Genomic DNA, 27,773 nt, shown 5'->3' with positions numbered 1-27,773 from the left:
GGATTTAGAAGCTTTGGAGAAGGTGCAGAAGAGATTCACCATAATGCCTGCCTCGCATGTCCAGAGCTTCAGCAGCGGCGCAGTGGGGACTTTTAACATCGCGGACCATCTTGTCGCCAGAGAAGAGCTCCAACCACTGGCCTGCGGACTACAACATCCTAGAGCCTCTGTCTGTGGATCCCTCGCTGGGGGTCGCTGGAGAAGAGCTCCAACCACTGGCCTGCGGTCTACAACATCTGGAAGCCGCGGTCTCCGGTAAGGAGGTGGCCGATTTGGGAGCTCCGGGCCGCGGGGTGTGCTCGACCTGCCCTGACGTTGGCGTTCCAACCAGAGGTCCTGAACATTGGGTCATCCGTAGAGGTGACTACGGAGGGTCAGGGCCCCGACCACGGGTGAACAAGGGAGGAGGACTGTCTGAACTGTATTGCCTTCCACCACAGTGAAGAACGCTTTGGTGGATGTCTGTGTTGAATCATGTTGTGTATTGTGTCCTTTTTAAATTTTAACGCTGCATGGTAAATTACATTTCACTGCACCTTATGGTGCACGTGACAAATACATTTGAACTTGAAGTTGCCTGCATTCGAGGGTGTTCGCTATAAGGAGTTTGGACCAACTTGAATTGTTTTATCCGGAGTGTCAGAGGCTGTCGGTATACCTGATATAAGTGTGTCAAATTCTGAGCTATAGATGCGGTAGACAGTCAGAACTTTTTTCCTCAAGGATGAAACTAGAGGAGATAGCTTTAAGATGAGAAAGCAAAGTTTATAAATGTGAGGTTATCCATTTTGGTGGCAAAAACGGGAAAGCAGACTATTATCTAAATGGTGGGCGACTAGGAAAAGGGGGAGATGCAGCGAGACCTGGGTGTCATGGTACACCAGTCATTGAAAGTAGGCATGCACGGTGCAGCAGGCAGTGAAAAAAGTGAATGGTATGTTAGCTTTCATAGCAAAAGGATTTGAGTATAGGAGCAGGGAGGTTCTACTGCAGGTGTACAGGGTCTTAGTGAGACCACACCTGGAGTATTGCGTACAGTTTTGGTCTCCAAATCTGAGGAAGGACATTATTACCATAGAGGGAGTGCAGAGAAGGTTCACCAGACTGATTCCTGGAATGTCAGGCCTGTCTTATGAAGAAAGACTGGATAGACTTGGTTTATACTCTCTAGAATTTAGGAGATTGAGAGGGGATCTTATAGAAACTTACAAAATGCTTAAGGGGTTGGACAGGCTAGATGTAGGAAGATTGTTCCCGATGTTGGGGAAGTCCAGGACAAGGGGGTCACAGGGATAAGGGGGAAATCCTTTAAAACCGAGATGAGAAGAACTTTTTTCACACAGAGAGTGGTGAGTCTCTGGAACTCTCTGCCGCAGGGGGTAGTCGAGGCCAGTTCATTGGCTATGTTTAAGAGGGAGTTAGATGTGGCCCTTGTGGATCAGAGGGTATGGAGAGAAGGCAGGTATGGGATACTGAGTTGGATGATCAGCCATGATCATATTGCATGGCGGTGCAGGCTCGAAGGACTGAATGGCCTACTCCTGCACTTAATTTCTATGTTTCTATGTTTAAAGTGCAGAATACATTTTCTTTACACAGAATGGTGGGTGGCTAGGACACACTGCCAAGGGTAGCGGTGAAGGCAGACACGACAGTGGCATTTAATGGGCTTATGGAAATGCAGGGGTTGAGGAGATATGGATCACATGCAGGCAGATGAGATTAATTTAACTTGGCATCATGTTTGGCTGGGACATTGTCGAGTGCAGGGACTGCTCCTGTGCTGTACTATGTTCCACTTCAGTACAATTGTCCTGAATTATCGCCATATACCTTGGTATCTAGAAATCTCTCTTTGCTTTGAATGAACTCAATGATGAACCCCCACTGCCACCTGTAACAGTGAATTTTAATTTCTCCCACCCTCTGCAGGAAAGGATTTCTATTCCACCTTAGCCCAATGTGGTCTCCACCATAATCAATGGCTGTGAGTACTCAGCTACGGAAACCACACTCTCTGCAAGATACTCGTCCTGCTGTCAAGCCCCAGGAGGTAGACACAAAGTGCTGGAGTAACACAACGGGACAGGCAGCATCTCTGGAGTGAAGGAATGGGTGACTTCAGGTCTTTAGGGTCTCGACCCAAAAAGTCACCCATTCCTTCTCTCCAGAGATGCTGCCTGTCCCGTAGTTACTCCAGCATTTTGTGTCTATCTTTGGTTTAAACCAACATCTGCAGTTGTTTCATACACAAGCCTAATGAGAGATCTCCTCTCATTGTCCAATGAGGTAGGTGGTAGTGTGTAGGAAGGAACTGCAGATGGTGGTTTAAACCGAAGATAGACGCAAAAAGCTGGAGTAACTCAGCGGGTCAGACAGCTTCCCTGGAGAAAAGGAATGGGTGCCGTTTCGGGTCGAGACCCTTCTTCAGACTGAGAATCAGGGTAAAGGGAAACGAGAGATATAGACAGTGATATAGAGAGATATAGAACAAATGAATGAAAGACATGCAAAAAAGTAACAGTGATAAAGGAAACAGGTCACTGTTAGCTGTGGGCTATGTGAGAACAAGCATAGACAATAAACAGGACGACTGAAGCTGGTACGACTTGGATGGGGGAGGGATGGAGAGAGAGGGGATGCAAGGATTACTTGAAGTTAGAGAAATCAATATTCATACCGCTGCAACAAGCAAAATATGAGATGCTGTTCCTCCAATTTGCATTTGGCGTCAATGGGGATTAAAGTGTGTGGCAATTGGGAGATCAGGTAGGTCCAGGCAGACTGAGCGAACGTGTTCAGTGAAACAATCACCCAGTCCATGTTTGGTCTTGCCAATGTATAAGAGTCCACATCTTGAACCAGGTACAGTAGATGTGGTTGGAGAAGGTGCAGGACTGCTCTCTACTAGGATGGTTCAGCTGGGGGAAAAAACTAGACATCAAATGCTGGAGTAACTCAGTGGGACAGGCAGCATCTCTGGAGAGAAGGGAGGGGTGATATTTCAGGTCGAGACCCTTCTTCAGACAGAAAGTCACGGGAAAGGGAAACGAGAGATATAGACGATGATGTAGATATGAAACAAATGGATGAAAGATAACAATGATAAAGGAAACAGGTCATTGTTAGTTGGTTGCTAGGTGAGAACAAAAAGCTGGTGTGACTTGGATGGGGAAGTGATGGAGAGGGAATGCAGGGGTTACTTGAATTTAGAGAAATCAATATTGATACCCCTGGGTTGTAAGCTGCCCAAGCAAATTTATGAGATGCTGTTCCTCCAAATTGTGACTTCAAATCCCTGACCATGGAGGCCTAGTACAGAAAGGTCAGTGTGGGCATGAAAGTGTTTAGCAACTGGAAGAAACCGTCCCTTAATCTGGAGGTAGGCATTTTCACACTTCTCTGCATCTTGCTTGAAGGGAGAGGGGAGAAGAGGGAGTGCGCGGGTTGAAACATGTCCTTGATTATGCTGGTGGCCTTGCCGAGGCAGCGAGAGTGTAGAGTCAATGGACGGGAGGTTGGTTTGTGTGATGGTCTGATTATTATTGATTCCTATACCTTCCTCGCTGTTAACAAAAACCACTAGTCACAGGCCTCAAGCCTGATAAACAACCTTCCACCATCACTCTCTGCTTCCTACCATGAAGGCAATTCTCTATTCAGTCCATGCGATCTAACCTTCCAGAGCAGCCTACCACCCAGAAGATCACAAAATGCCTTGCTACCAGAGGAAGTAGGTGAGACAGAAACTATAAGAACATTTAAAAGACATTTGGACAGGTACATAGATAGGAAAGGTTTATAGGGGCATGGGCCAAATGTGGGCTGGTGGAACAAGATTAGTTGGGGCATCTTGGTCGGCATGGGCAAGCTGGGCCAAAGGGCCTGTTTCCATGCTGTATCACTCAAATGCACATATGTCTTATCCCTCAGAAATACTCTTCAGTAACCTGCCTACAACAGATGTTAGACTCACTGGTCTACAGTTCCCAAGTTTTTCCTCGCAGACCTTCTTACAAAGAGGCTAAACATGAGCCACCCTCTAGTCTTCCGGGACCTCACCCATGTCTAATGATAATTTATATCTCCGAGCCAGGACGCCTGCAATTTATCCTCTAGCTTCCCAGTGTCCTTAAACATATTTAATTTGACCCAGATTTATCTACCCTCATACGCCTTTGGACGTTCAGCACCTCCTCAACCGTAACACGGACTGTCCTAAAGACATCTCCATTGACTGTCCTAAGTTCCCTTATCTTCTGTTTTACCGGGGAGATACACATGGAGATATACGCATCGAGGATCTTGCCCATCTTCAACGGCTCCACAAAGAGATGACCACTTTAGTTTCTAAGTTCCAATAAATAAAATCCTAGCCTGCTCAACCTCACCCAATAAAGGCAGAAGAAAGCAGAAAGTTCCTCTAGAGATGTAAACATCACCACCTCATTTTGTCAAGAATATAACATCTTGGTCCTGTATAAAAATACAACATTTCTGGATGGGAATATTCAATACCATTTCTAACACTCAAAATTCAATTGGAGTCGGATTCAAAATTAATAATATTAGGAATGTCAGAGGGCAAAATTAATAATATTAGGAATGTCTAAGTTAACGATATTCCAAAGACACTTCCTTGACTACGGTTTAATAACTGCGTAAAAACATACTTAAATTCTGGAAAAAGATAACAGTCCCCACAGTGAAAATGACCGAGACACTACATTTAGAAAAAATAAGGCTTGTTTTGTCTGACAAATCATTGAATTTCTTCAACAACAGAATGGTTGAACACAAATTCACACCCGATGCTAGGGTTGGGTGAGTGGGCGTAGGGAAGGGTAGTGGGATATATCTCCGCTTTATTTTTCACTTCTTCTTTAGTTCAGGGATTTTTCTTCTTTTTCGTATCTTTTTCGAAATTCTTTCCTTTCTTCTTCCTTTCCCTTCTTTCCTTTTTTCTTTTTTCCAATTCACCTATTAGTTTATACAATGTTAAAACTGAAGCTGTACGAAAATTGTATAATTGTTATGTCGATTCTCCTTGTACAATTGCTTCTAATAAAATAAATATTTGTTAAAAAATAAATAAATCAATGAAAAAACCCCATCTTGGTACATTTTTGAAGACATTTATTTGGAATGATTTCTGAACTTGCACATTATTTCAATTTTTAATAGCTTAAAGTAAATTTGGTGTTCAAACCCTAAAAGTAAAACTTCCATGGGATGAAAAAAAGGATGGACAAAAAATGCTGGAGTAACTCACTGGGACAGGATGCATCTCTGCATAGAAGGAATGGGTGACGTTTCAGGTCGAGACTTTTCTTCAAACCTGGATACTTACTGCATTCATCAGAGATGTGCATGTTCATATTTGTATTTTCATCAAATTTAAAAAAATAATATTTTGCTGTTCCTTAGCTGAAGCATCAAATTGGTAGCATTCATTCAGCATTTTCCTTCCCGCAGCATACTCCAACTGGGAGCTCACAGTGCAAATGAACCACGACTCTCACCCCATGTATAAATTGCTGGAGCATTAAAAGCCAATCAGTCACCCAAAGAAGCTACCATCAGAAGCGGGTCCAGGCCAGTGTGGCCCAACAAAATTTCTTGAAGAGTCAACCCATTTCTGAAATTTCACTGCATCTTCGGGTGCATGTGACAATTAAATTTGACTTTGAAAAGTAGGTTTTTGGGATTCATTTGAAATGTACTGTCTTCAGAGAGGTCTTGGTTTGGTCCAAAGATCTTGGGAATCACGTTGATGTGTAACTCGAGTTTCTTGGCACAGCAACCCAGTTGGAAATGTTTGATCATCTCCACAGCACTATCGTTACATCACTATCCCAACACAACACAGTTGGGTTCTCTGCATTGATGGGCATGAATTTTCTTCAAGGTTTGGCTGCTGAAAGACTGATTCGCTCCAGGCGAGGACAATTGTCTTCACCACAATCAGGACTGGGCTTGAGCAATGGAATTCACTCATTCTGCACTTCAATTCCATCTCCTCTTGATGTCTTGGTTGTTTCAAGCTCTGGAATGTCGTCTATGTTTATTATCCTTTCCTTGGGGTTATTTTCAAAGTGAGGGTATGGTCGCACTAGGAGGCCATTCTCATCAGTTCTATATTTCTTTAGCGCATCCTCTCGTCTTAACTTATGAATAACAGTTAACTCCTTCAATTCATACGGAAGCTCCAGTGAGGAAATCTGGCAAAAAATAACAGATAAATGTGACTCGAGTTCTCATGGGGAGAAGTAAAACTCAAATAAGAATCAGAGTGGACACCGTCCAATTAAACATCTAGCCCATTTCAAACTCAAATGGAGGGATCTCAACAGGATGTCAAGTGAACGAGGCAACAAGACATTCTGGTGAACACAAAAATGAGCATTAAGGACAGGGCCAAATGGCCAGATTACTGCTGAGTCTCTAAGGGCTATTAGCAGAACTAGTCACTTCAATCTATCACTTATGGTCAATGCATTTCTCATTCCTCAATTACCACACGATTACTTCTAATTCATTAGAGCAGCCTCATAAATGTGGGTTGCTGGAGACTATGAATTATATCGTAGCAAATATGTGTAAGTTACGTGATATTTTTGGAACAGAAGGCATGAAATCAAGAAACCTATAAAAGCCTGTATGCTGAAAAAAACGTGATGAAAGTTCATCAACTTTACTCTCTACTGACGCTGCCTGACCTGTTAAGTATTTCTCGCATACCCTGCCTTAAATGTCTGTTAATGTGTTAAATAATCGGAGACACACTTTGAGAAGTATGAAAAAATGTAATCTATCCATTTCCTTGTTGCTTGTAGACAAAATTGCTGGAGAAACTCAGCGGGTGCGGCAGCATCTATGGAGCGAAGGAAAGAGGCAACGTTTCGGGCTGAAACCCTTCTTCATCCTTGTTGCCTGGCCTGTTGAGTTCCTCCAGCAGTTTATTTTTTGTGTTAAATAACTTTAAGTCTACATCTTTTCAGTTAAAAACAATTTTCTGAGTTTACAGACACTTAGCATTTCCAAAAAGAACTAGTGTTTTGCTCTTTCGTGGTGTTACAGGAAATATGGCCTAACCCCAATCACTGAAAGGGAGTGGAGGAAGTACTTATGTTAAAGGTGTCAGGGGCTGATCACTGTTTAGGAATGGTTGGGCTTCCTCTAATAATCCAAAAATCACCTTGTGCCCAGCCTGCCTCTGGCGTATGGATCCCACGCCATTCACATACCCTGTGTGTGCAGCACAATACTGCACACGCAACTTCCCAGCAAGCAGCACAGGCTGCCTGCTATCCTTCAAAGTCAGAGTGGCCTCATTGCATGATGTATGCCATTTAAGACCAGGTGTCTGAAACAAAAACGATCAAGGGTTTTGCTGCTACCTCGAGTTTCCACCACATGGGAGATTGGTCTATTGCTAAAGTTCAATTGGGCATGCATGAGAATGTCAAGACGATGCATCGAATGGTGGGTTTCATCAAATGGGCTAGGCAGTAAAATAAAATCTCTGCTTTTATTTTTTAATTTGCTTTTCATTGCAGAGTAGTTTCCTGAAATTGCTGAACACTTTGCACGGAATTAGTCGAACAGTAAGTTTCGAAGCACAGACAGAATGTTTTTCAGAATTAACTATATTAGCAAATTGGGCACAAGCTTCGTGGAGAGGACAAGTCAGAGCCTCAGACACAGTCCTCGTCAGCACTGTTTCTTCCCAGGTTTCATCAAAGTAACTGTTTGCCCATCAGAAATCCCAAGAACTTTGCAGGCAAGCGTCACATTTTTTCCATACTGCTGTGTAGTTTCAATGTCAAGTCAACCCCACACCTTCCACAACTGTACACTCTGCGGAGAAAGCTGCCGAGGGGAATCGTTGAATGGAAGGTACATGGATAAGGAAGTGTAAGGTGATTGTTTGCTCGTGTGTCAGACGACTTTCTGCCATCGCTTTGCCACAGCCAGTGCCTCTGCAGAGATTGTCCGCAGTGCATGCCTCTCCGCCGCAAGTCAGTAGGTGGGCCATTGTCTGGACTTCTCCACAATAGCACTTGTCAGAGTTCGGTGTAAGGTGTGAAAACAGGACAAAGGGATTTCACACCTTACTCTTCCTTATCTATGTACCGCCCACTCTCCTGACAGCCTAAAGAAGGGTCTTGTCCCGAAACGTCACCCATTCCTTCTCTCCAGAGATGCTGCCTGTCCTGCTGAGTTACTCCAGCTTTTTGTGTCTATCTTCGATTTAAACTAGCACCTGGAGTTCCTTCCTACACGTTGAGTGGAAGGTATGGGCGGAAATCCCGGGGAGCGATACGTCCACCCCATGTTTTGAGAGGTGGGGGACAATCCCCCCCCCCCCCATGTTTTGTAATCCGGATTTTGAAATTTGGTGAAAGAAAATCTATTAAAATCTCCGCTTTCCGTGAGACAGTGGGGGTGTCACTGTTAGCGCTTGTTAAATGTCTCTCATGACATGGTATTAACACGATGTGTCACCAATTGTGTTTTGACCTTCAAGTATTACAGAAGGTATTCACGCAGAATTTCTTAAAGCTGTCTGATGCGGGTACAATTACCATTTGAACTAATCGGATGTATTGGTGGATGGGAAAGATTTAAACGAGTATCGGATTTAAACGGGTCAGGTCATTAAGGGCTCCGGTCGAACGGGTTTCCTGGCTGGCTTGCAGGTAAGTCCCTCATTCACGTTATTTAGTATTTTTTCCCATCTCTCTCTCTCTCTCTCCCCCCCCCCCTCCAAGGTTGGTCTTCTGTTAGCCTTTATTTACTTCCGTTTTATTTGTTTAAGTGTTATTTACCACATTGTAGCTATTGAAAGATTCAAGCGGGTATCAGATGCTTTCTAAGGGCTGAACCGGCCCGTTCGCGGGGCTTTTCATCGCTTAAAATCAATCTGCTGCATCGAGGCTCCTGCCGGCCGATTCTAAGCCGCGCCGGGCGATGAAAGGACCCGCGAACGGGCCGATTCAAGCCCCATGATTTGTGGCGGACGAAGCTGCTGTTTCTGGAGTTCGGAGTCGGTCACCAACCAGGTCAGCTCCCGATGTTGCCGTCCACAGGGCCCACGGCCAAAGCCTCCACAGCCTCGTGCGTGTGTGTGCGTGTGTGTGCGCATGCATGCGAGCCTGTGTGTGTGTGTGTGTGTGTGTGTGCGCGCGCGTGGCCACCAAGAAATTGTGTCCCTCCCATGTTTTGATAGCGATTTCCGCCCCTGGAGGAAGGTATTTTTTGCCTTGGGCAAGAATCATCAAACCATTTACTGTTGAGACACTCCCAGCCGGTTCATTTGGAAGACAAAAAGAAAGATGAGCAATTCAACCAGAAATTACTTGGAAGCATTTTCTTGATTGCCCAACTAGCTCCTACCTCAGCATACCCAAAAGAAATGTTGGGCATATTTCTGTACATGCTCATGTAGTTATCCACTTGCGTTGTGAAATCCATCATTAGCTTGTCCATCAAAACAGTGCGGAGTGAGAGCAGAAGCATGACTTCCATTCCTGCACTCTGCAGCAAGTGTCGGGGGGGTGGACGGCAGCTCCACACATTTGGATTAACCTACACATCAAAGACAGAAGGCAAGCCAATAAAAAACGATCATGATAACCACTGACCTCTTTACAGATTTCAAAGTAAAATAATATACTCTCTGAGAGGTTGTCAGTTATAGCTAAACTTAACTCAACTTGTTACTGGATTAACCATGCAGCACAGAGAAACACAAAAGCTGGAGTAACTCAGCGGGACAGGCAGCATCTCTGGAGAGAAGGAATGGTCGACGTTTCAGGTCGAGACCCTACTTCAGATCTATATTTAGATTTTATAAGCCTGGTGCTCGTCTGTGGGATCATGGTCCACTCGACCCAAAAACGTCACCCATTCCTTCTCCCCAGAGATGCTGCTGTCCCGTTGCGTTACTCCAGCTTTTTGTGTCTTAACCAGCATCTGCAGTTGCTGCCTACATATTTCTTTAGCAGTATAGTCTGTGTATAGAGGTTGGAGGGAAGTGTGTGAAGAGGTGAGCGTGCACCAAAGGTTTGCACTCTCAGGGTAGAGAGAAACATGTGACATTGCAGTTGTACAGGGTCTTGGTGAGACCACACCTGGAGTATTGTGTACAGTTTTGGTCTCCTAATCTGAGGAAAGACATTCTTGCCATAGGGGGAGTGCAGAGAAGGTTCACCAGACTGATTCCTGGGATGTCAGGACTTTCATATGAAGAAAGACTGGATAGACTCGGCTTGTACTCGCTAGAATTTAGAAGATTGAGGGAGGGATCTTATAGAAACTTACAAAATTCTTAAGGGGTTGGACATGCTAGATGCAGGAAGATTGTTCCCCATGTTGGGGAAGTCCAGAACAATGGGCCACAGTTTAAGGATAAGGGGGAAGTCTTTTAGGAACGAGATGAGAAAAAAAAACTTCACACAGAAAGTGGTGAATCTGTGGAATTCTTTGCCACAGTAAGTAGTTGAGGCCAGTTCATTGACTATATTTAAGAGGGAGTTAGATGTGGCCCTTGTGGCTAAAGGTATCAAGGGGTATGGAGAGAAGGCAGGTACAGGATAGTGAGTTGGATGATCAGCCATGATCATATTGAATGGCGGTGCAGGCTCGAAGGGCCGAATGGCCTACTCCTGCACCTATTTCCTATGTTTCTATGTGTACAGGGGTTAGAGGTATGTGTGAGAGGATTTGACTGCGTATTCCTCGGTTGGTATGCAGTTTTGGAAGAGGCAAGTTGCACCAAAGATCCTATTTCGGAGCAAGATAGACAACTCCTGCTAAATGCTATGGGCTGTCGTGTAGTACGCAACAGAGCGGAACGTGGAGCTTTTTTTCATCCATTTTAGCAACCCGACCCAACCCGACTCGCAGTGTAATCAACGTTGCGGGGGAACAGTTTGTGTTCATAAATTATAATTCTGAAAATGAGGAGAAGATTTTTACTAAAAGAACTTTTATTTTTACGAGGCTGTTTCCGTAGCCAGCTTCCGTCTCCGCACTAGTATCTTTGGGATCTTTGGTGCGGAGACGGAAGCCGGTTACGGAAATGGGGCCGAAAATTACCCATGAATCTGCCCGTGACCGTACTACGTCTTTTTCGTCGAGTGATCTATCTTGCTCGCTATAGGATCTTTGAGTTGCACTGCCAAATTGGAGCAAAGTGGAAGGGAATAAGCAAAATAGGTCATCATTCTGCAGATGCTGGTAATCTGAAAACAACACAAAAATTGCTATAAACGTTCCGTCAGTCAGGCAGCAGTTGTAGAGAAAGAAACAGAATTAACATTTCAAATTGAAGACAGAATTGGGGAAGAGAGTAAATAAGGAGACACAAGATGTTAGAATTTAAATCATTCAAGACAGAGTAAGTCAGTGTTGTTGCAGAGAGGTCAAGAGTGGTATGTACCAGCATGTGGAATTAAGCATGAATCTCAGGATGCAATGAAAATGGTGCATAAAGAGATACTAGAAGTATGAATACATCTAAGATTCTGGGTGAAACTGAATTGCGAAGTGCGAAATTTGAGTTGGAATCCACATTAAATGAGTTGGAGGTGGAGCTGTGAGAGGTTTGGCCATCATCACATCAAATACAAGGAACGACGCAGAAACTATTGTAAGATGTGCTAGGCAAATAGAGACAGACTGAAATCCACTGTAGAGCGGAGAACTTCTTCACGTTTGGTATTCCTGGACGTGGCAGAGAATTCAAAAGTGTAAAAGCAAATGACAAATTTCTATTCAAGCCTGCAGACTTCAAAAGCTAACTTGACTATGCTGCCTCCCAGCCTCGCTTGGTTCATTCTCTCAGTTTTAATCTCCATCGTGCTTTCTCCTCCTGATTGAAAAATACAGCATGGAAACAGACACTTCGGCCCACTGAGTCGACACTGACCATCGATCACCTGTTTTATGTTATCTCCCTTTCTCATAAAATCCCGAAACATTAGCGGCAATCTACACAAGCCAATCAATCTAAACAAAATGCATGTGGGAGCAAACTGGGGCATCCAAAGGAAGTAACGCTTGTTAAGTAATTTTCACCAGCATCAAATATGTTCACCAGCACCAGATGCCTTCCCTCCCTTCGGCACTTGAAACGGATCTGTCCCTGTTCTCTCCTAGTCTGCTCTTCCAAGCTACCAACCATTCCACTTGCAGTATTTTCCCCAGCAACTGTAGGAGACCCAATACCTCTTCCCCTTCCACCATCCAGGTACCTACAGTCCTATCAGCAATTCACTTACTCTTCTTCCAATCTTGTGTGCTGCATTAAATATACATAATGTGGTGTCCATATTGGAGAAACCAAAGGCAGGTTGACCAATTACCCTATAGATCAGCTGTGTTCATTCCATGAGGGGACTTTGAGCTTACTGTTGCTCGCCATTTAAATTATCCATCCCACTCCCATTCTAACCTCTCTGTGTTCTCCTGCACTCTTATTAGGCTGTGGGCCGAGCATCACAAATGTGTCTAGAAAAAGGATTTCGTGACCCAAGTCACCAAACTACATGAAATTTTCACATATAGTGTAAAAATAATTATATAAATCACCCCTGAAACTCGTTATGAACAAGATTTGCACATTTTTTAATTAAATTAGAGAAAAACCGGAAAAATTTCGGGTATTTTTTAGTCCAATCAAAGCACATTTAACATTGAGTTGTCTGCCAGTTGGCCAATCACACGCTTTGTTTCAGGCTAGCACACAACATGGCTGAGGGGGCTTCACAGATGCCTGTTTTACTGGAGATTCCGATTTGTTGTTCTGTGGAATAAATGTCGTGGAAACTTGCAGCAGGTTAATTGTATTTAGTGGGAAAAGCATTAAAAAGGCTGAAGAAAGTGCTGCTAAGTTGATGGAAGTGTTGAAAGTGATGGAAGTCTTGAAAGCAAAGTCCCTGCTGAGGTCCTGGAACACAAAGATTAAGAGCCAGGAACCAACTCTAACTAAAAGGTAAGATCTAAAGTCTGGATTTATGAAAATCTATCTGTATGGAGTTTAATTAATTTAATTGCACCCTTTTATAATGTGAATAAATTCATTCATTCACTTACTTCATTCATTCACTTACTTCATTCATTCAATCATTCATTCATTTATTCAATCATTCATTCATTCAATCATTCATTCATTCAATCATTCATTCATTCAATCATCATTCAATCATTCATTCATTCATGAAGTTGAGGGCCTAAAATATATGTTTCCATAACACAGTCAATTAAACATTGTCACTAATGCCAGCTTGTTGTAGAGTAATAAGTATTTAACAGCTAATCTCGGAGCTGCCTGCGAAAACTTACCGGGAAAAAAAGTGCTCCGATCGCGAGGCCTAGGTACTCGCGGTAAAGTGAAGCCGCGGTCTCAATTATTAAGCGGCTGATTCGCGAACGCGGAGCTGCGGAGGGGGAGGCTGTACATAGTGCCATCTATAGCGGCCGTTATCCGACCCCGACAACGGGAAAAAAACGGAGGGATATCGATCGCTATTGATAGGCTTCCATTGCAGTGGAATTCCATTCCGTTTATTCCCCGTCGTCGGGGTCTGATAACGGCCGCTATAGACGTGTTCCATCCTACACAATCTACATTCTTGTTGTCCTAGCTATCCCTCCTCCATTCCTGCTGAAACGTGTGCAGTTACCCTTGCAATATATTATATATATATTAAAAAACTGAAAATATTGGACAGACTTATGACAGAGCATTCAGAAAGTATTCAGACCACTTCACCTTTCCCACATTTTGTGACGTTACAGCCTTATTTTAAAATGGATGAAATTCATTTTTTTTATCACCAATCTACACAAAATACCCCAGAATGAAGAAGCGAAAACAGGTGTTTAGAAATTGTTGCAAAGTAATTACAAATAACTGAAATATCACATTTACATAAGTATTCAGACCCTTTGCTATGACACTCAAAATTGAGCAAAATTGTCCGTAGACCCCCGAGACAGGATTGTGTCGAGACACAGATCTGGGGAAGGGTATAGAACAATTTCTGCAGCATTGCAGGTCCCGAAGAGCACAGTGGCCCCGTCATTCTTAAATGGAAGAACTTTGGAACCACCGGGACTCTCCCTAGAGCTGGCCGCCTGGCCAAACTGAGCAATCGGAGAAGGGCCTTGGTCAGGAAGGTGACCAAGAACCCGATGGTCACTCTGACAGAGCTCCAGCGTTCCTCTGTGGAGATGAGAGAACCTTCCAAAAGGACAACGTGGACTCTCAGACCATGAGAAACAAGATTCAAGAAGACTTGAGGCTGCAAGCGTTGCCAAAGGTGCCTCAACAAAGTACTGAGTAAAGGGTCTGAATACTTATGTAAATGTGATATTTCAGTTATTTCTTTTTAATTACTTTGCAAAAATTTCTAAACGCCTGTTTTCGTTTTTTTATTAATGGGGTATTGTGTGTAACATAGAAATATAGAAACATAGAAATTAGGTGCAGGAGTAGGCCATTCGGCCCTTCGAGCCTGCACCACCATTCAATATGATCATGGCTGATCATCAACTCAGTATCCCGTACCTGCCTTCTCTCCATACCCCCTGATCTCCTTGGCCACATCTAACTCCCTCTTAAATATAGCCAATGAACTTGCCTCAACTACCCTCTGTGGCAGAGAGTTCCAGAGATTCACCACTCTCAAGTTCTCCTCATCTCGGTTTTAAAGGATTTCCCCCTTATCCTTAAGCTGTGACCCCTTGTCCTGGACTTCCCCAACATCAGGAACAATTTTCCTGCATCTAGCCTGTTCAACCCCTTAAGAATTTTGTAAGTTTCTATAAGATCCCCTCTCAATCTCCTAAATTCTAGAGAGTATAAACCATAATGTCCTTCCTCAGATTTGGAGACCAAAACTGCACGCAATACTCCAGGTGTGGTCTCACCAAGACCCTGTACAACTGCAGTAGAACCTCCCTGCTCCTATACTCAAATCCTCTTGCTATGAAAGCCAACATACCATTCGCTTTCTTTACTACCTGCTGCACCTGCATGCCTACCTTCAATGACTGGTGTACCATGACACCCAGGTCTCGCTGCATCTCCCCCTTTCCCAATCGGCCACCATTTAGATAATAGTCTGCTTTTCCCGTTTTTGCCACCAAAATGGATAACCTCACACTTATCCACATTATACTGCATCTGCCAAACATTTTCCCACTCACCCAGCCTATCCAAGTCACCTTGCAGTCTCATAGCATCCTCCTCACACCTAACACTGCCCCCCAGCTTAGTGTCATCCGCAAACTTGGAGATATTGCCTTCAATTCCATCATCCAGATCATTAATATATATTGTAAATAGCTGGGGTCCCAGTACTGAGCCCTGCGGTACCCCACTAGTCACTGCCTGCCATTGTGAAAAGGACCCGTTTACTCCTACTCTTTGCTTCCTGTTTGCCAGCCAGTTCTCTATCCACATCAATACTGAACCCCCAATGCCGTGTGCTTTAAGTTTGTATACTAATCTCTTATGTGGGACCTTGTCAAAAGCCTTCTGGAAGTCCAGATACACCACATCCACTGGTTCTCCCCTATCCACGCTACTAGTTACATCCTCGAAAAATTCTATAAGATTCGTCAGACATGATTTACCTTTCGTAAATCCATGCTGACTTTGTCCAATGATTTCACCACTTTCCAAATGTGTAGATTGATGATAAAAGAAATGAATTTAATCCATTTTAGATAAGGCTGTAACGTAACAAAATGTGGAAAAGGTGAAGGGGTCTGAATACTTTCTGAATGCACCGTACATTGACTCATAAGGTCACACTGCATTTGTGAATAGAGAGGCAGAGTTAGCAATTCAGATTAATTATCCTTCCCCAGTCTGTTGAAGTGTTAACCTGAAACATTACCTCTTCTTTCCATGGAAACAAACTAATCTGAAGAGAGTTTCCCGTATTTCCGGTTTTCTCGTGAACTTTATTTCTCACTGGTCTCTACTGGACTATAGAATGGCCTCACAGCAAATTATGCTTGGGAGAGAATACTTGTCTAAGTTGCAATGATTCAATACCTCTTCAGTCTCAAGCCTTCAACCTTGATATGAAGCTAGCTATTATTTCTGTTCAGTGTCAGAATAAAATGCAAAACATGGAAGAATATTTTTTTCCTTGATTTAAACCGAGAATGCTAGAAATTCTTAGGAAATCAGGCACCAGTTATGAAAAAATATTTGAGGATAGATCAATCAACATTTGTAGAGTCTTTTAGAAACATATAAAATTATAAAAGGACTGGACAAGCTAGATGCAGGAAAAAATTTCCCAATGTTGGGCGAGTCCAGAGCCAGGGGCCACAGTCTTAGAATAAAGGGGAGGTCATTTAAGACTGAGGTGAGAAAAAACGTTTTCACCCAGAGAGTTGTGAATTTATGGAATTCCCTGCCACAGAGGGCAGTGGAGGCCAAATCACTGGATGGATTTAAGAGAGTTAGATAGAGCTCTAGGGCAGCGCGACTCACCCGTTGCAGCGGCCCCTACAGCCTGTCTGTCTTTTTTTTATTTTTTGTCTAGTTAAATGTAGTGTTTGGTGTTTTTTAATAGTATTTTTAAATGTGTAAATGTGGGGGGGGGGGGGGGGGGGGGGGGGAGGGGGAAACTGTTTAAATCTCTTCCCTGTCCGGGAGACCCGACTTTTTCCCTGTCGGGTCTCGGCTGTCGTTGGGGCCTAGCACCGTGGAGCAGCCTCCAACCTGAACGACCCGGGGGCTCGGGAGACTGCGGAGCTGCGGACTCACCATCGTGGGGCTGGCCGGCCTCGGAGCGTGGGGAGCGGCGGTGACTCGCTGCTGCGACTCGACTCCTGGGGCTCGGAGGCTCCAGCAACGCAGCCGCAGGTCCGGTGGACTGGGACATCGGGAGCTCGCGGGTCCGGGGGGAGAGAGAGAGAGACCGCTTCCCGGAGCTCCAGCAACGCGACTTCTCCAGCCGGTGTCACGGGGTTGGAACAACCCGGACCGGGACAGTACATCACCCGGCGCGGCTTCATGGCCGTGGGACTCACCATCGCCCGTGGGGGTTCCAACCTTGGACTTTCAGACCGGGAGCGGGGCCGTAAATCGCCCCGCGCGGCCTAAAATGGCCGTGGGACTTATCATCGCCCGCCTGGGGCTTGGACATCGGGAGAGACACGGAGAACAGGGGAGAGAAAAGACTTGCCTTCCATCACAGTGGCTTCACTGTGATGGATGTTTGTGTGAATTTAATTATGTGTATGTCTGTAAGACAGTGTCTTTGTTTGTATGGCTGTGGAAACAACATTTCGTTTGAGTCTCACTGGGGCTCAAATGATAATAAATTTGTATTGTATTGTATTGTATTGTAGGGGCTAGTGGAGTCAAGGGATATGGGGAGAAGGCAGGCACGCGTTATTTATACGGGACGATCAGCCATGATCACAATGAATGGCGGTGCTGGCTCGAAGGGCCGAATGGCCTCCTCCTGCACCTACTTTCTATGTCTATGTTTGCAATTGCTGCATCTGCAATATATTGATTTCAGATTAATTTCCCTTGAAAATGCCCAACTCTCATCTACTTTGTACTGAAGTTTACCTTCCACACAAGTAGTCAGCCACCCATTTATCTTCTGTATAGAGTGATAGTTTCAGGACATCGCTAATGTCCTTGGCTGGCACCAAAACATTTGTACCAACTACCGTTACGTACCTTAAGAGCACACGCACTGTGCTGCAAGGATCGGATTTTTGTTCGAGAGAGGCCGAGGTGACGAACTAGACATTCTTCTAAAGTACTGACACAACTGGGAAGAAGGCCTCCTGTTTCTTTGAAGAACTGCATAACATCAGCAACCTGCACATTGTAAAAGAAGTCCAGTATGTTAAATGATGCAGCTGCAAGTTACAGAACCTGTACACAATCCTCAAGTTAATTTGGATGTGAGTTAGAGGGGAGAAGATCTAATCTAAATGCAGCTACACCTACTCAATCCATATCAACCAAAGGTCAGGGATGGATAGAAAGGAAGAACTATTTACCACCCAGCTATTTTACTATTTAATTGCTGGAGTGGTGAGTCGTGACTGATCACCAAAGAGAGCAAGGTAAAAAAATATTTTAAATACTGTTACCACAAAAAAAAAATCAGAAATATCCTTCTCCCAACAGGAGAGGTTTCATCTCCACGGTGGAGATGAAACTTTTGAACCAGAACGTTTGTGTTACCTACCCATTTCATAGGTTTTTTAAATCAGATCAATCACTGTTGTTGAGACGATAAGTGCAAGGAAACAAGTGTGAAGAATGGTTCCGACCCGAAACATCACCCATCCTTTTTCTCCAGAGATGCTGCCTGACCCGCTGAGTCTTCTTCTTGCGTATGGCGTGCACAGGCTAAAGTTGCAGGACAACTTGTTCCGTTTGATCTTATTTGATTGTGCACGCCAGGTTGATTGCATTCCTCGAAACAGGGCGGACCACGTGAAGGTTGCAATCTCCCACCCCACCCGCTGAGTTATTCCAGCACTTTGTGTATATCTCCGAAACAAAACAAGGCTTCACTGTGATGTTGCTCTTCTGAGCAAATGAGGCCGAGGGGTGATCATATCATGGTGTATAAAATCGTGAGGGAGTACAATAGGGTGAATACTGTCTCCCCCCCCAGGGTAGGGGAATTGAGAATGAGTGCATAGCTTTAAAGTAAGAGTGGACAGATTTATTAGGAACCTGATGGGCAACTTGTTTTTCACAACAAGAGGGCTGTTGGGTGTGTGGAACAAGCTGTCATGTAGCCTGACCTTAATATAATATGAGGCCTGCCGTGTAGCCTGACCTTAATATGCTGAGATATTCCAGCACTTCATGTCTTTTTTTGGCCAGAGGAAGTAGTTGAGGCAGGTAAAAGTACCATTTAAAAGCTATTTGGACATGCACATGAATAGGAACGTTTTACAGGGATATGGACAAAATGCAGGCTAGCTTAGATGGGGCAGATGGACTTGTGGCAAGGGGTCTGTTTCTGTGCTGTATGATTTCAAATCTAAATTAGCAAGCTGTCTTCCTAGTCCCATTTTCCTTATTTTTCACATTTATATGTGGATGGACCTCTCGTACCGTTTATGACCTTTTTATTCTCTTCAATGAGCTTGTTCTTATCATCCTAGATATTATTATTCAGCTTTCAGGAAGGCAATGAGCCCGTTCTTCTGTTTCCACTCACATCCCTGGATTTTCCCTCCGTATGTTAGAATATTTTACTTCCTTCTCGGTTCCTTCCCTGAAATATCACTACGTCTTTGTTGTGGTACAGACTAACCCACATTTCATTTCAGTGACGTTTGTGCATTGGTCAATGTAACACGCTAACATTGATGTTGAAATGAGTGGGTCACAAGTCGTAAGAAACTGGATTGGCGAGACTGAGACCGAGTCTTGCTTAAATAGTTTTTTGTGTAATCTTTTTGCTTTGCAAATACTTAAAGAGACTGCAATTGAAAACTGATTCATGGCTGAATTCCAACAATGAAACAGCAAGAACATGGACATTAGCCAATAATTGCTTCACAATATTAAATGGCAGAGGTCAAAAGAAAACAAAACAAAGCCGTTAATCAGATGAATAATCTGGTGCTTATATTAAAGTCAAGATATTTCTATTGACTCGTTTTTTTCCGGATCTTGGTGTTGTTGGTGTGTAAAACATTTATTCCCCTTTCCTAATTGCCCTTGATAAACTGGAGATAAGCCACCTTCTTTTGAACTGCTGCATTCCTTCAGGTGGAATTCTTCCCAGAGCACTGTCGTATCGGCGTTCTGGAATTATGACCCAGCGATGATGAAGGGTTATTCAAACAATACACGATGGTGTGCAATGTGAAGGAGAACCTGCAAGTCCTGTTCTCATGTAAACACAACCCTTGTAATTCCAGGTCTGGTTTAATTTAGAGATACTGTGCCGGAAACAGGCCCTTCAGCCAACACAGTGATCCCCGCTCACTAACACTATCCTACACATACCAAGGACAATTTTACATTTATATCAAGCCAATTAATCTACAAACCTGTACATCTTTGAAGTGTGGGATGAAACCAGAGCTTCAGAGAAATCCTATGCAGGTCACAGGGAGAATGTACAAACTCCGTAGTCGGGACCGAACCCGGGTCTCTGGCACAGTAAGGCTACAACTTACTATGCTTACAAGGCTGCAACTAAACTTGAACCATTCAGTTCCCAGGATGGAAAAATGAAATAGTATCAGAGGGCACAGCTTTAGGGTGAGTGGGATAAAGATTAGACTTTTGAGGGGCAAATTTTAAAGTGAGGCAGGTTTTTTTTACACAGAGGGTGGTGAGTGCCTATCATGCGCTGCTGGGGGTGGTGGTTGAAAAAGGTACGTTAGTGGCATTTAAAATACTTCTGGATGGACATATGGATATGCAGGGAATGGAAGGATTTGGGTTATGTACAGGTAGATCAGTGATGGTCTTGGCATCATGTTTGGCTGAAGGGCCTCTTCTTGTACTTTACTGTTCTATTCTGGGCAGGAAGTTTAGAAGAGGAAACAAATCACTTTCTCCAGGAGACAAGTCTAATTTAGCAGTTGCTCCGAAGCCATTTTGATGAATAAAGTTGTCATATTCAGTTGCCATTTCAAATATATGAAATCTAAGGTTATGACGAAAAGTCGCTGAAGTACTAATCTAAAAGTCGTTAGCATTATAGTACGTCAAACTGAATAGCAATCACCAAATTATTACATCACTTATGATTTTAAAGATACCAGTAGTGAGGCATTAGGGAAATAAAGGGAAATGAAATCAATTATGTTGTAGTTATATTTCACTGTATGCCTGACAACTTCAGTTGGTACTTCAGTGCAGAGGGATTAGAAAGATTGTAGGTTCACCGGATGAAAGATAATGTTGCTTTTAGTGATCCTGAATCACGCATAGAGCTAAATGTATACAATGAAAATAGGCCACATGGTGTTCAGTTTGTAGAAGTATTGCATTAGTGTTTAAAAAATAGATCCCCTATGAAATAAGTCAAAAGTCTGTTGTCGACTGAAGCAAACAGTGTGTGGCCCTCACACTTTGATGTACTATCATCAGCTAAATTACTTTGTATCCTGCAGATTATTTCAACACACTTCTTTACTGATGCATCGCAGAACACAGACTCAGCTTGCTGGAGTATCTAGTATGTCGACATCAGTAGAAACAAAGAACTGCAGATGTAGACAGAAAAGGACAGTGCTGGAGTAACTCAGCTGGTCAGGCAGCAACTCTGGAGAACATGGATAGGTTGTGTTTTGGGTTGAGATCTTTCTTCAGATTGATTGTAGGGGGGGGGGAAGAAAGCTGAAAGAGGAGCGGCAGAACAAAAAGCGGCAGGTAATAGGTCGACACTGACATAGGGGGTTTTCTTGACAGGGAGATGGTTGAAACAAAGGCCAGAGGCAGAACTGAGAATGTGAGACAGGTTTGACTGGTTGCCGAGTGTGAATCCAGGGGGAGGGGAGATGGTGGGAAGGTGCGGAGGGGAAAAAATTGGTTGGAGTCCAAATGGGGCAAAGGATTAGCAGGAGCTCACCTAAAATTGGAGAATTAGATGTTCATAGCATTCAGTTTGTAAAGGGCCTGTCCCACTACAGCGATCTTTTAGGCAACTACAGGCGACTAGGCTTTCACCACATGGTTGCCGGGGTGTCGCCTGTATGGTCGTGAGTAGTCTCCCAAAGAGTTGTAGCGTCTTTCGGTCGCCGCTGGATTTGCAACATGTTGAAACATTTTTGGCAACTGTGGGATTGACACCAATGAGCGTAGCTTGAGGTAGGTGCTGTCGTAGGTTGTCGCCAGGTTAACGTAGGTTGTCACCGGTGCTGACTCCGGTGAATTCCATTGTCTTTTTCGCTGGCAGTCGCCTAAAAAAATCGCCTAACGTTGCCGGTTTTTCGGCGACCTGCTACGACTATGACAGTCACCGACAGTTGCCTAAAAATCGCCAAGTGGGACAGGCCCAAGCTGAAGATGAGGTGGGGTTCCTCCTCCAGTTTGCGTGTGCCCTCACACTAATAATAATAATAATGGATGGGATTTATATAGCGCCTTTCTAGATACTCAAGGCGCTTTACATCGCATTATTCATTCGCTCCTCAGTCACACTCGGTGGTGGTGAGCTACTTCTGTAGCCACAGCTGCCCTGGGGCAGACTGACGGAAGCGTGGCTGCTAATCTGCGCCTATGGCCCCTCCGACCACCACCAATCACTCACACACATTCACACGCAGGCAAAGGTGGGTGAAGTGTCTTGCCCAAGGACACAACGACAGTATGCACTCCAAGCGGGATTCGAACCGGCTACCTTCCGGTTGCCAGCCGAACACTCGTTGCCCATTGCGCCACCTGTCGCCCTGGCAATGGAGGACAGAAAAATCAGTGTGGGAATGGGAAGGGAAGTGGGAATGGTTAGCAACCGAGAGATCCAGCAGGTCTTGGCGGACTGAGCTTTCACCGAAACGATTGCCGAGTCAATGCTCGTTCTGACTAATGTACAGTAGGCCATCTTGGGAACTCCAGATGCTGTAGTTGAGGTTAGAGGAGATACACGTGAACCTCTGTCTCAACTGGAAGGACTGCTGTGGTCCCTGGATGTAGGCGGTATAGAGATAGTTATAACATCTCCTGCGGTTGCAGAGGAAAGTAGCTGGGGAGGCAGTGGTTTGGGTGGGAATGGAGGTGAACCACGGAGTTGCTGAGGGAGCGGTCTCTGCGCAAGGGGTGAAACTGGGATCATGTTGGAGGGGGGGGAAATATCAGAGTGTGATGCGGTGGTTGGTGGGGTGAAAGGCGAGGACCAGGGGAACTCTTGATCTGACTGGGGGAACAAGAGCAGAACTACGGGACAGAGGAAATGCAGGGTGATCTGGACCTTCCTGGTGGGGGAATGGAGGTGTACAGAGACTGGACACCCATGGTGAAGATGAGGCAACGGAAGCCTAGAAACTGAAAGTTATTAACGAGATGAAGAGCGTGTGAGGTGGCTTGGACGTCGGTGGGAAGGGACTGGACGGGGGGGGGGGGGGGGAAACAGATGAGGGGTTTTGCTGGAGCAGTTCTGTTTGTGGAGGAGATAGAGGTAGGCAGTGTGGAGCTGGGGAACCATAACATTGGAGGCTGTGGAGGGAGCATCTCCAGAGGCGATGAGATCAGAAACAGGTGGGAAATGATGGCCCGGTGTTTGTTTGTGGGCTTATCGTCAAGGAAGGGGTAGTTATGAGGAGGGGTCCAAGAGCTGGCGTCTCAGCCTCAGCACTGTCCAGGCCAGCCTGCCAGACTACAACAGAACCTCCCTTGTTGCTAGGTTTCACTGAGCTGTGTGTTCAGAGAGGGGGAGATTGGATTGTCTTGAGGGCAGTAGAGAAGTTAAGAAGGTTGATGTTACGCCGGCAGTGGGAAAAGGTCTAGAGAGGATAGAAGGCCTGGCTCCTTCGCAAGAGGAGGGAGAGTCCTATAGATGGAAGAAAGGTCACCACTCTGAGATGAGGACTTCTTCCCTTAGAAAAATAACCGAAGGCAGAATCGACAGCTCTACATTATGGCGGGCCCGTCATTCATTGAGGGGTTTAAGGGTAAGGCCTCTCTTGTGGTCAGACCATTCTGTATTGAAAGGAGGGAGGTCAGGGAGGGATGATAAAATCATGATGGGATTGGGGGGGGGGGGGGGGTTACTGGAGTCAGAAAGGTGGAAGGAGGCTCAGGGGAGGTACTGTGGGGCAGGGGGGGTCGTGGGTGAGAAGGTTGTGGGCTGAGTGGGGAGGATTAATGCAAGGGTAGGAATAAGGAGAAGTAGTGCGGTTTGATGATGGGGAAGGGCAGCAGGGCCCAGCGGTACCGTTACTGAGATTCCGCGCGCGCCCGTGGGACCCAGGAGAGCCAGACCACGTGGCGATGGGGTCATCAGCGTGGAGGATCCTCGGCTTGGAACTGAGCCTGGAATCCTGGTGAGTTGACAGCCCCGGCCTGCTGGTGGCAGGGAAGATGTGAGGATCGGCGGGCGGAGTCAATGGTTGCGGCCTGCACGCGGCTAGAGTGCAGGTAAGAGTGGGTGGGTGGTGGTAGCAGGTGTGGCCTAGAAATGGACGGGGAAGCTGTGTGGGTCTGTGGTGGTCTCAGCCTTAGTGGGTCCAGTGTGGAATCGGCAGCAGCTGCTACTTCAATGGTCGGAGAGACTGGAAAGGCCATATTAAATTCTCCTAGGCCTGAACCTCCTGTACTCTAATTCCAAAAGCTTCATGTACGACAGAGATAAATACAAAATCTCTTTCCGTCATTTAATTATTGGTCTTCAGCACATAAATTGTTGTTTGAAAGGTCTGTTCCTACGTTGTGCTGATCTATGCTCCGATTGAGTCTTTAGATCCTCTACATTCTTCTCCATCCTCCAACACAAGACAAGCAGCTCGGGCTTTAAGCTTTGAGTTGGGGTTCAGTTGCTTACCTAGTACTGCTCACAGTTCCCACCTTACGCTCACCAGTGCTCTGAATTCAGATTAATCCATGACTCCCAGTATGTCTTTTCACAACAGGAGGATCTATACAGCATGGAAACAAGCTCTTTGGCCAAGCTCGTTCAATCCTATACTTGAGCTATTTCCCCAATTCAACCCCATTCTCAAGAGAGTCAAGAGTCAATTTATTTGTCATTTGGACCCCTTGAGGTCCAAACAAAATGCCGTTTCTGCAGCCATACATTACAAACAAATAGACCCCAGACACAACATAATTTACATTTTACATAAACATCCATCACATTGCTGTGATGGAAGGCCAAAAAAAACTTCTCTCCACTGCACTCTCCCCCCCCCCGATGTCAGAGTCAAAGTCAAAGCCCCCGGCTGGCGATGGCGATTGTCCCGCGGCCATTAAAGCCACGCCGGGTGGTGCAAGATCGCACACTGGGTTCTTGATGTTAGAGCCCCCGGCGTGCGCTCGCAGAGTCCCGCGGCCATTCCAAGCCGCGCGGGGCGGTGATGTTAGGCCCCGCTCCGGGAGCTCTTCGACCCCGCAACTCGGGCGGGAGAAGTCGCCGTTGCAGGAGCCCTGAAAAGCGGTCTCCCTCCAGGGACCCGCGGGCTCCCGGTGCCGCCGTTCGCCAGACCCGCAGTTGCAGCCTCCGAATCTCCGGAGGTCGGGCCGCAGCAGCAGCAGCGCTCCACCACCGCTCCACCCACTCCGGACTCGGCCAGCTCCGCGACAGTGAGGTGAGCGTCGGCACCAGAGTCCCCGGTCTTCTCTGCCCATAAGTTTAACTGATGCACTTCTTCCTCACATTTTGTTTTAAAAACTGTTACTCTGCTGGTTGCTGATGCTCAGGAGGCAAGCGATTATTCCCCGACTTCACCATGGAGAAAGTGAGCTGCCCTTTTGAATTGCTGCAGACTTTCTGTGGAGTTTCTTCCATAAAAACAGAAACTGTTGGAAATGTTCAATTGGTCCATATATCAAAGAGTTCACAGAAGATTCATATTTTATCTTTCCTTTTGTTCAATCTATGCTGCCTGTTGATGGTATTCTCCACAGAGTGCTAGCTTTCAGGCAAATAATATGTCCCCTGACCATTTCCCCTACCCACCATATCCATTCTGTTAAATCCACATTCCATGGCATTGCCCCAATTACATCTCCTGGAATTCCTTTCATTAGCTGAATATTCTACTCTTTTCTTCCACACCAACCTGAACTTCACCAAGATCCCTTCATACTAAATAAAAAAGTTGAACAAAATACTGACTCACTGCAACAGAGGGCAGCTGTAAGTTGAGAGAATGATGTGCATCAATCATTAAACTCGGGGTGTTTTTTATGTTCATCTCACCTGAGTATCAAAGACATTGGTGAGGTCCACCTGATATTGGTGGTACAGGCAGTCGGAGACCAAGCGACAGTTGTGTATCACCTGAATCAAAGAAAGGTTACATTTTATCCTATTTACTTTGAAATACACAATGCAAACTACCAACTGATATTAGTACATAGAGTCTTAACAGCACTTCAAGGCACGATTTATATTTGGTGGTTCTCGCAGATAGAGTTCACTGCAATCCTTTTAATAAAAAGCCCAAATAAAAAAACCCAACAGCGGTTAGTACTAAATGAAATAATTTGACTTCCATCGGTTTAATTGGTTGACGTATTGTTTATCAATTGATATTTACAAAGCATCTTTAATCTAGAAAAATAATCCAATGTGATTCACAAATGAACAGTTGGTTAAAGTTGGAGGTTGGTAGAGTTGAACATAAGTGGTTAAAAAGGGCTGTAAGAAAGGGTTTGCAGATGTAACATGAAACTTAGACAACTGGAAAATGACAGGCAAGGTGGATGAAGTGATGCCTGAGTAAAAGGGCCAGAGGAGAAGCAAGATCAAGGATGATGGCGGACAAACAGAAGGTTGAACGACAAAGACATTTGAACACAAAGATCAAAATTTTACACTGAAGGTACAGAGGGATTGGAAGCCAAGAAAACACAGGAGGAGTGTGGTTAAGGCAGCCTTTGGCACACTTGCCTTCTTAGGAAGAAGTATTGGGTACGTGATTTAGCTATACAAGTCGTTAGTGAGACTACACCTGGAGTACTGTGTGGAACACTAGCCGCCCTGATATAGAAACAATGTTATTAAGTCAAAACTGTGCAGAAGCAATAAGCGAGTTCGGTATTCCGAAAAACGCAAGGAATCATGGGATTTGTTAAAGGTCATTCACCATAAAGGAAAAGCTGGCTGAAGAAACTCTGTATAGATTCTTATCTTTATTCATCATTTATGTGTAAAAATATATTTAATCTGAAGAACGCGGGTGCCGAGTGGACACATTATAGGAAAATCAATGTATTCCAGACTGGAACACAGCGACTTCGTTTGAGTTGAATTTGAGTCGAATTTCACTATTCTGCTCATTTCAAGGCAATGGAATTCTTCAGCCTCATCTATGAATACGAATGAGCAATGAAATTCTCAATTCCAGAGAGACTCCCATAAATGATCAACTCCTCATGCCCCCAAAGGAACAGGTAGCAGGAGAGCGGGGTGTAACAGCGAGAGAGGGGGGCAGATGTGAGAAGGGGACGGGGAGAGTGGGCACACCGACAGCCAACCGACAGCCCCGGACCGACAACACCAGCGGCCCCAGGCCCACAGTCAGCACAGAGAAGAAGTGGCAACTCCAGCCCAACCCCACTCCGATTCCCAAGGAACCCGCTCACCGACGGGCCAGGGGCCACCAGCCAACCCTCCCAGCGCCGGCAAAAGCCGAGCACCAGCCATCAACGGGGATACACACAGAGCGCTGCAGCAACTCAGCTGCCTCCTCCCTGCGCCGGCTGCAAGCCCGGCCCGGCACCTCCGGCCGCCCCCGGACAGAGACGGGATACCGGGTGGGGATGGCCCAGCACAACTCAGCAGCGCCGGAGACCTGGGCTTGACCACGGACGAGCATGATCTCGCTCAGTCATCAAAGCATAAAGCAATAAAAACGAGAAAATAATATTTTAACAAAGGAACACTAAATACTATTTCTTAGTATTATTTTCTTACCTAGAAGATTCAAACCTGGAAAAAATGGAAGAAATGAAGGTGTATATGTACACAGCTCCACTGCTTTCCAGCAATGTTTATGCAGTGACTTTTGACCTGGGCATGCGCAGTCAGAATACCGGGAATGTCACCGGGGTTTGAAGGATAGACTGGAACTCT

At 45.2% G+C, this 27,773-nt stretch overlaps 1 protein-coding gene across 1 annotated transcript in view; it reads right to left on the bottom strand.

Moving 5' to 3' along the window:
* Positions 1-5,115: 5,115 nt before the first annotated feature.
* exd1 (exonuclease 3'-5' domain containing 1) overlaps positions 5,116-27,773 on the bottom strand; it is a 68,570-nt gene continuing 45,912 nt past the window's right edge. Inside the window, exons 7-10 of the mRNA XM_055641072.1 lie at positions 25,896-25,976; positions 17,729-17,872; positions 9,400-9,591; positions 5,116-6,221 (exon numbers count right to left, since the gene is read on the bottom strand). Of these exons, the coding sequence (XP_055497047.1) occupies positions 5,991-6,221; positions 9,400-9,591; positions 17,729-17,872; positions 25,896-25,976 (648 nt within the window). The 3' untranslated portion in view covers positions 5,116-5,990. The remainder of the gene's footprint in view (positions 6,222-9,399; positions 9,592-17,728; positions 17,873-25,895; positions 25,977-27,773) is intronic.

Source organism: Leucoraja erinacea, chromosome 9, assembly GCF_028641065.1.
Source record: "Leucoraja erinacea ecotype New England chromosome 9, Leri_hhj_1, whole genome shotgun sequence".
NCBI classification, from domain to species: domain Eukaryota; kingdom Metazoa; phylum Chordata; class Chondrichthyes; order Rajiformes; family Rajidae; genus Leucoraja; species Leucoraja erinaceus.
The sequence above is the reverse complement of the archived record's forward strand: the minus strand, read 5'-3'. Positions and strand labels throughout refer to the sequence as shown.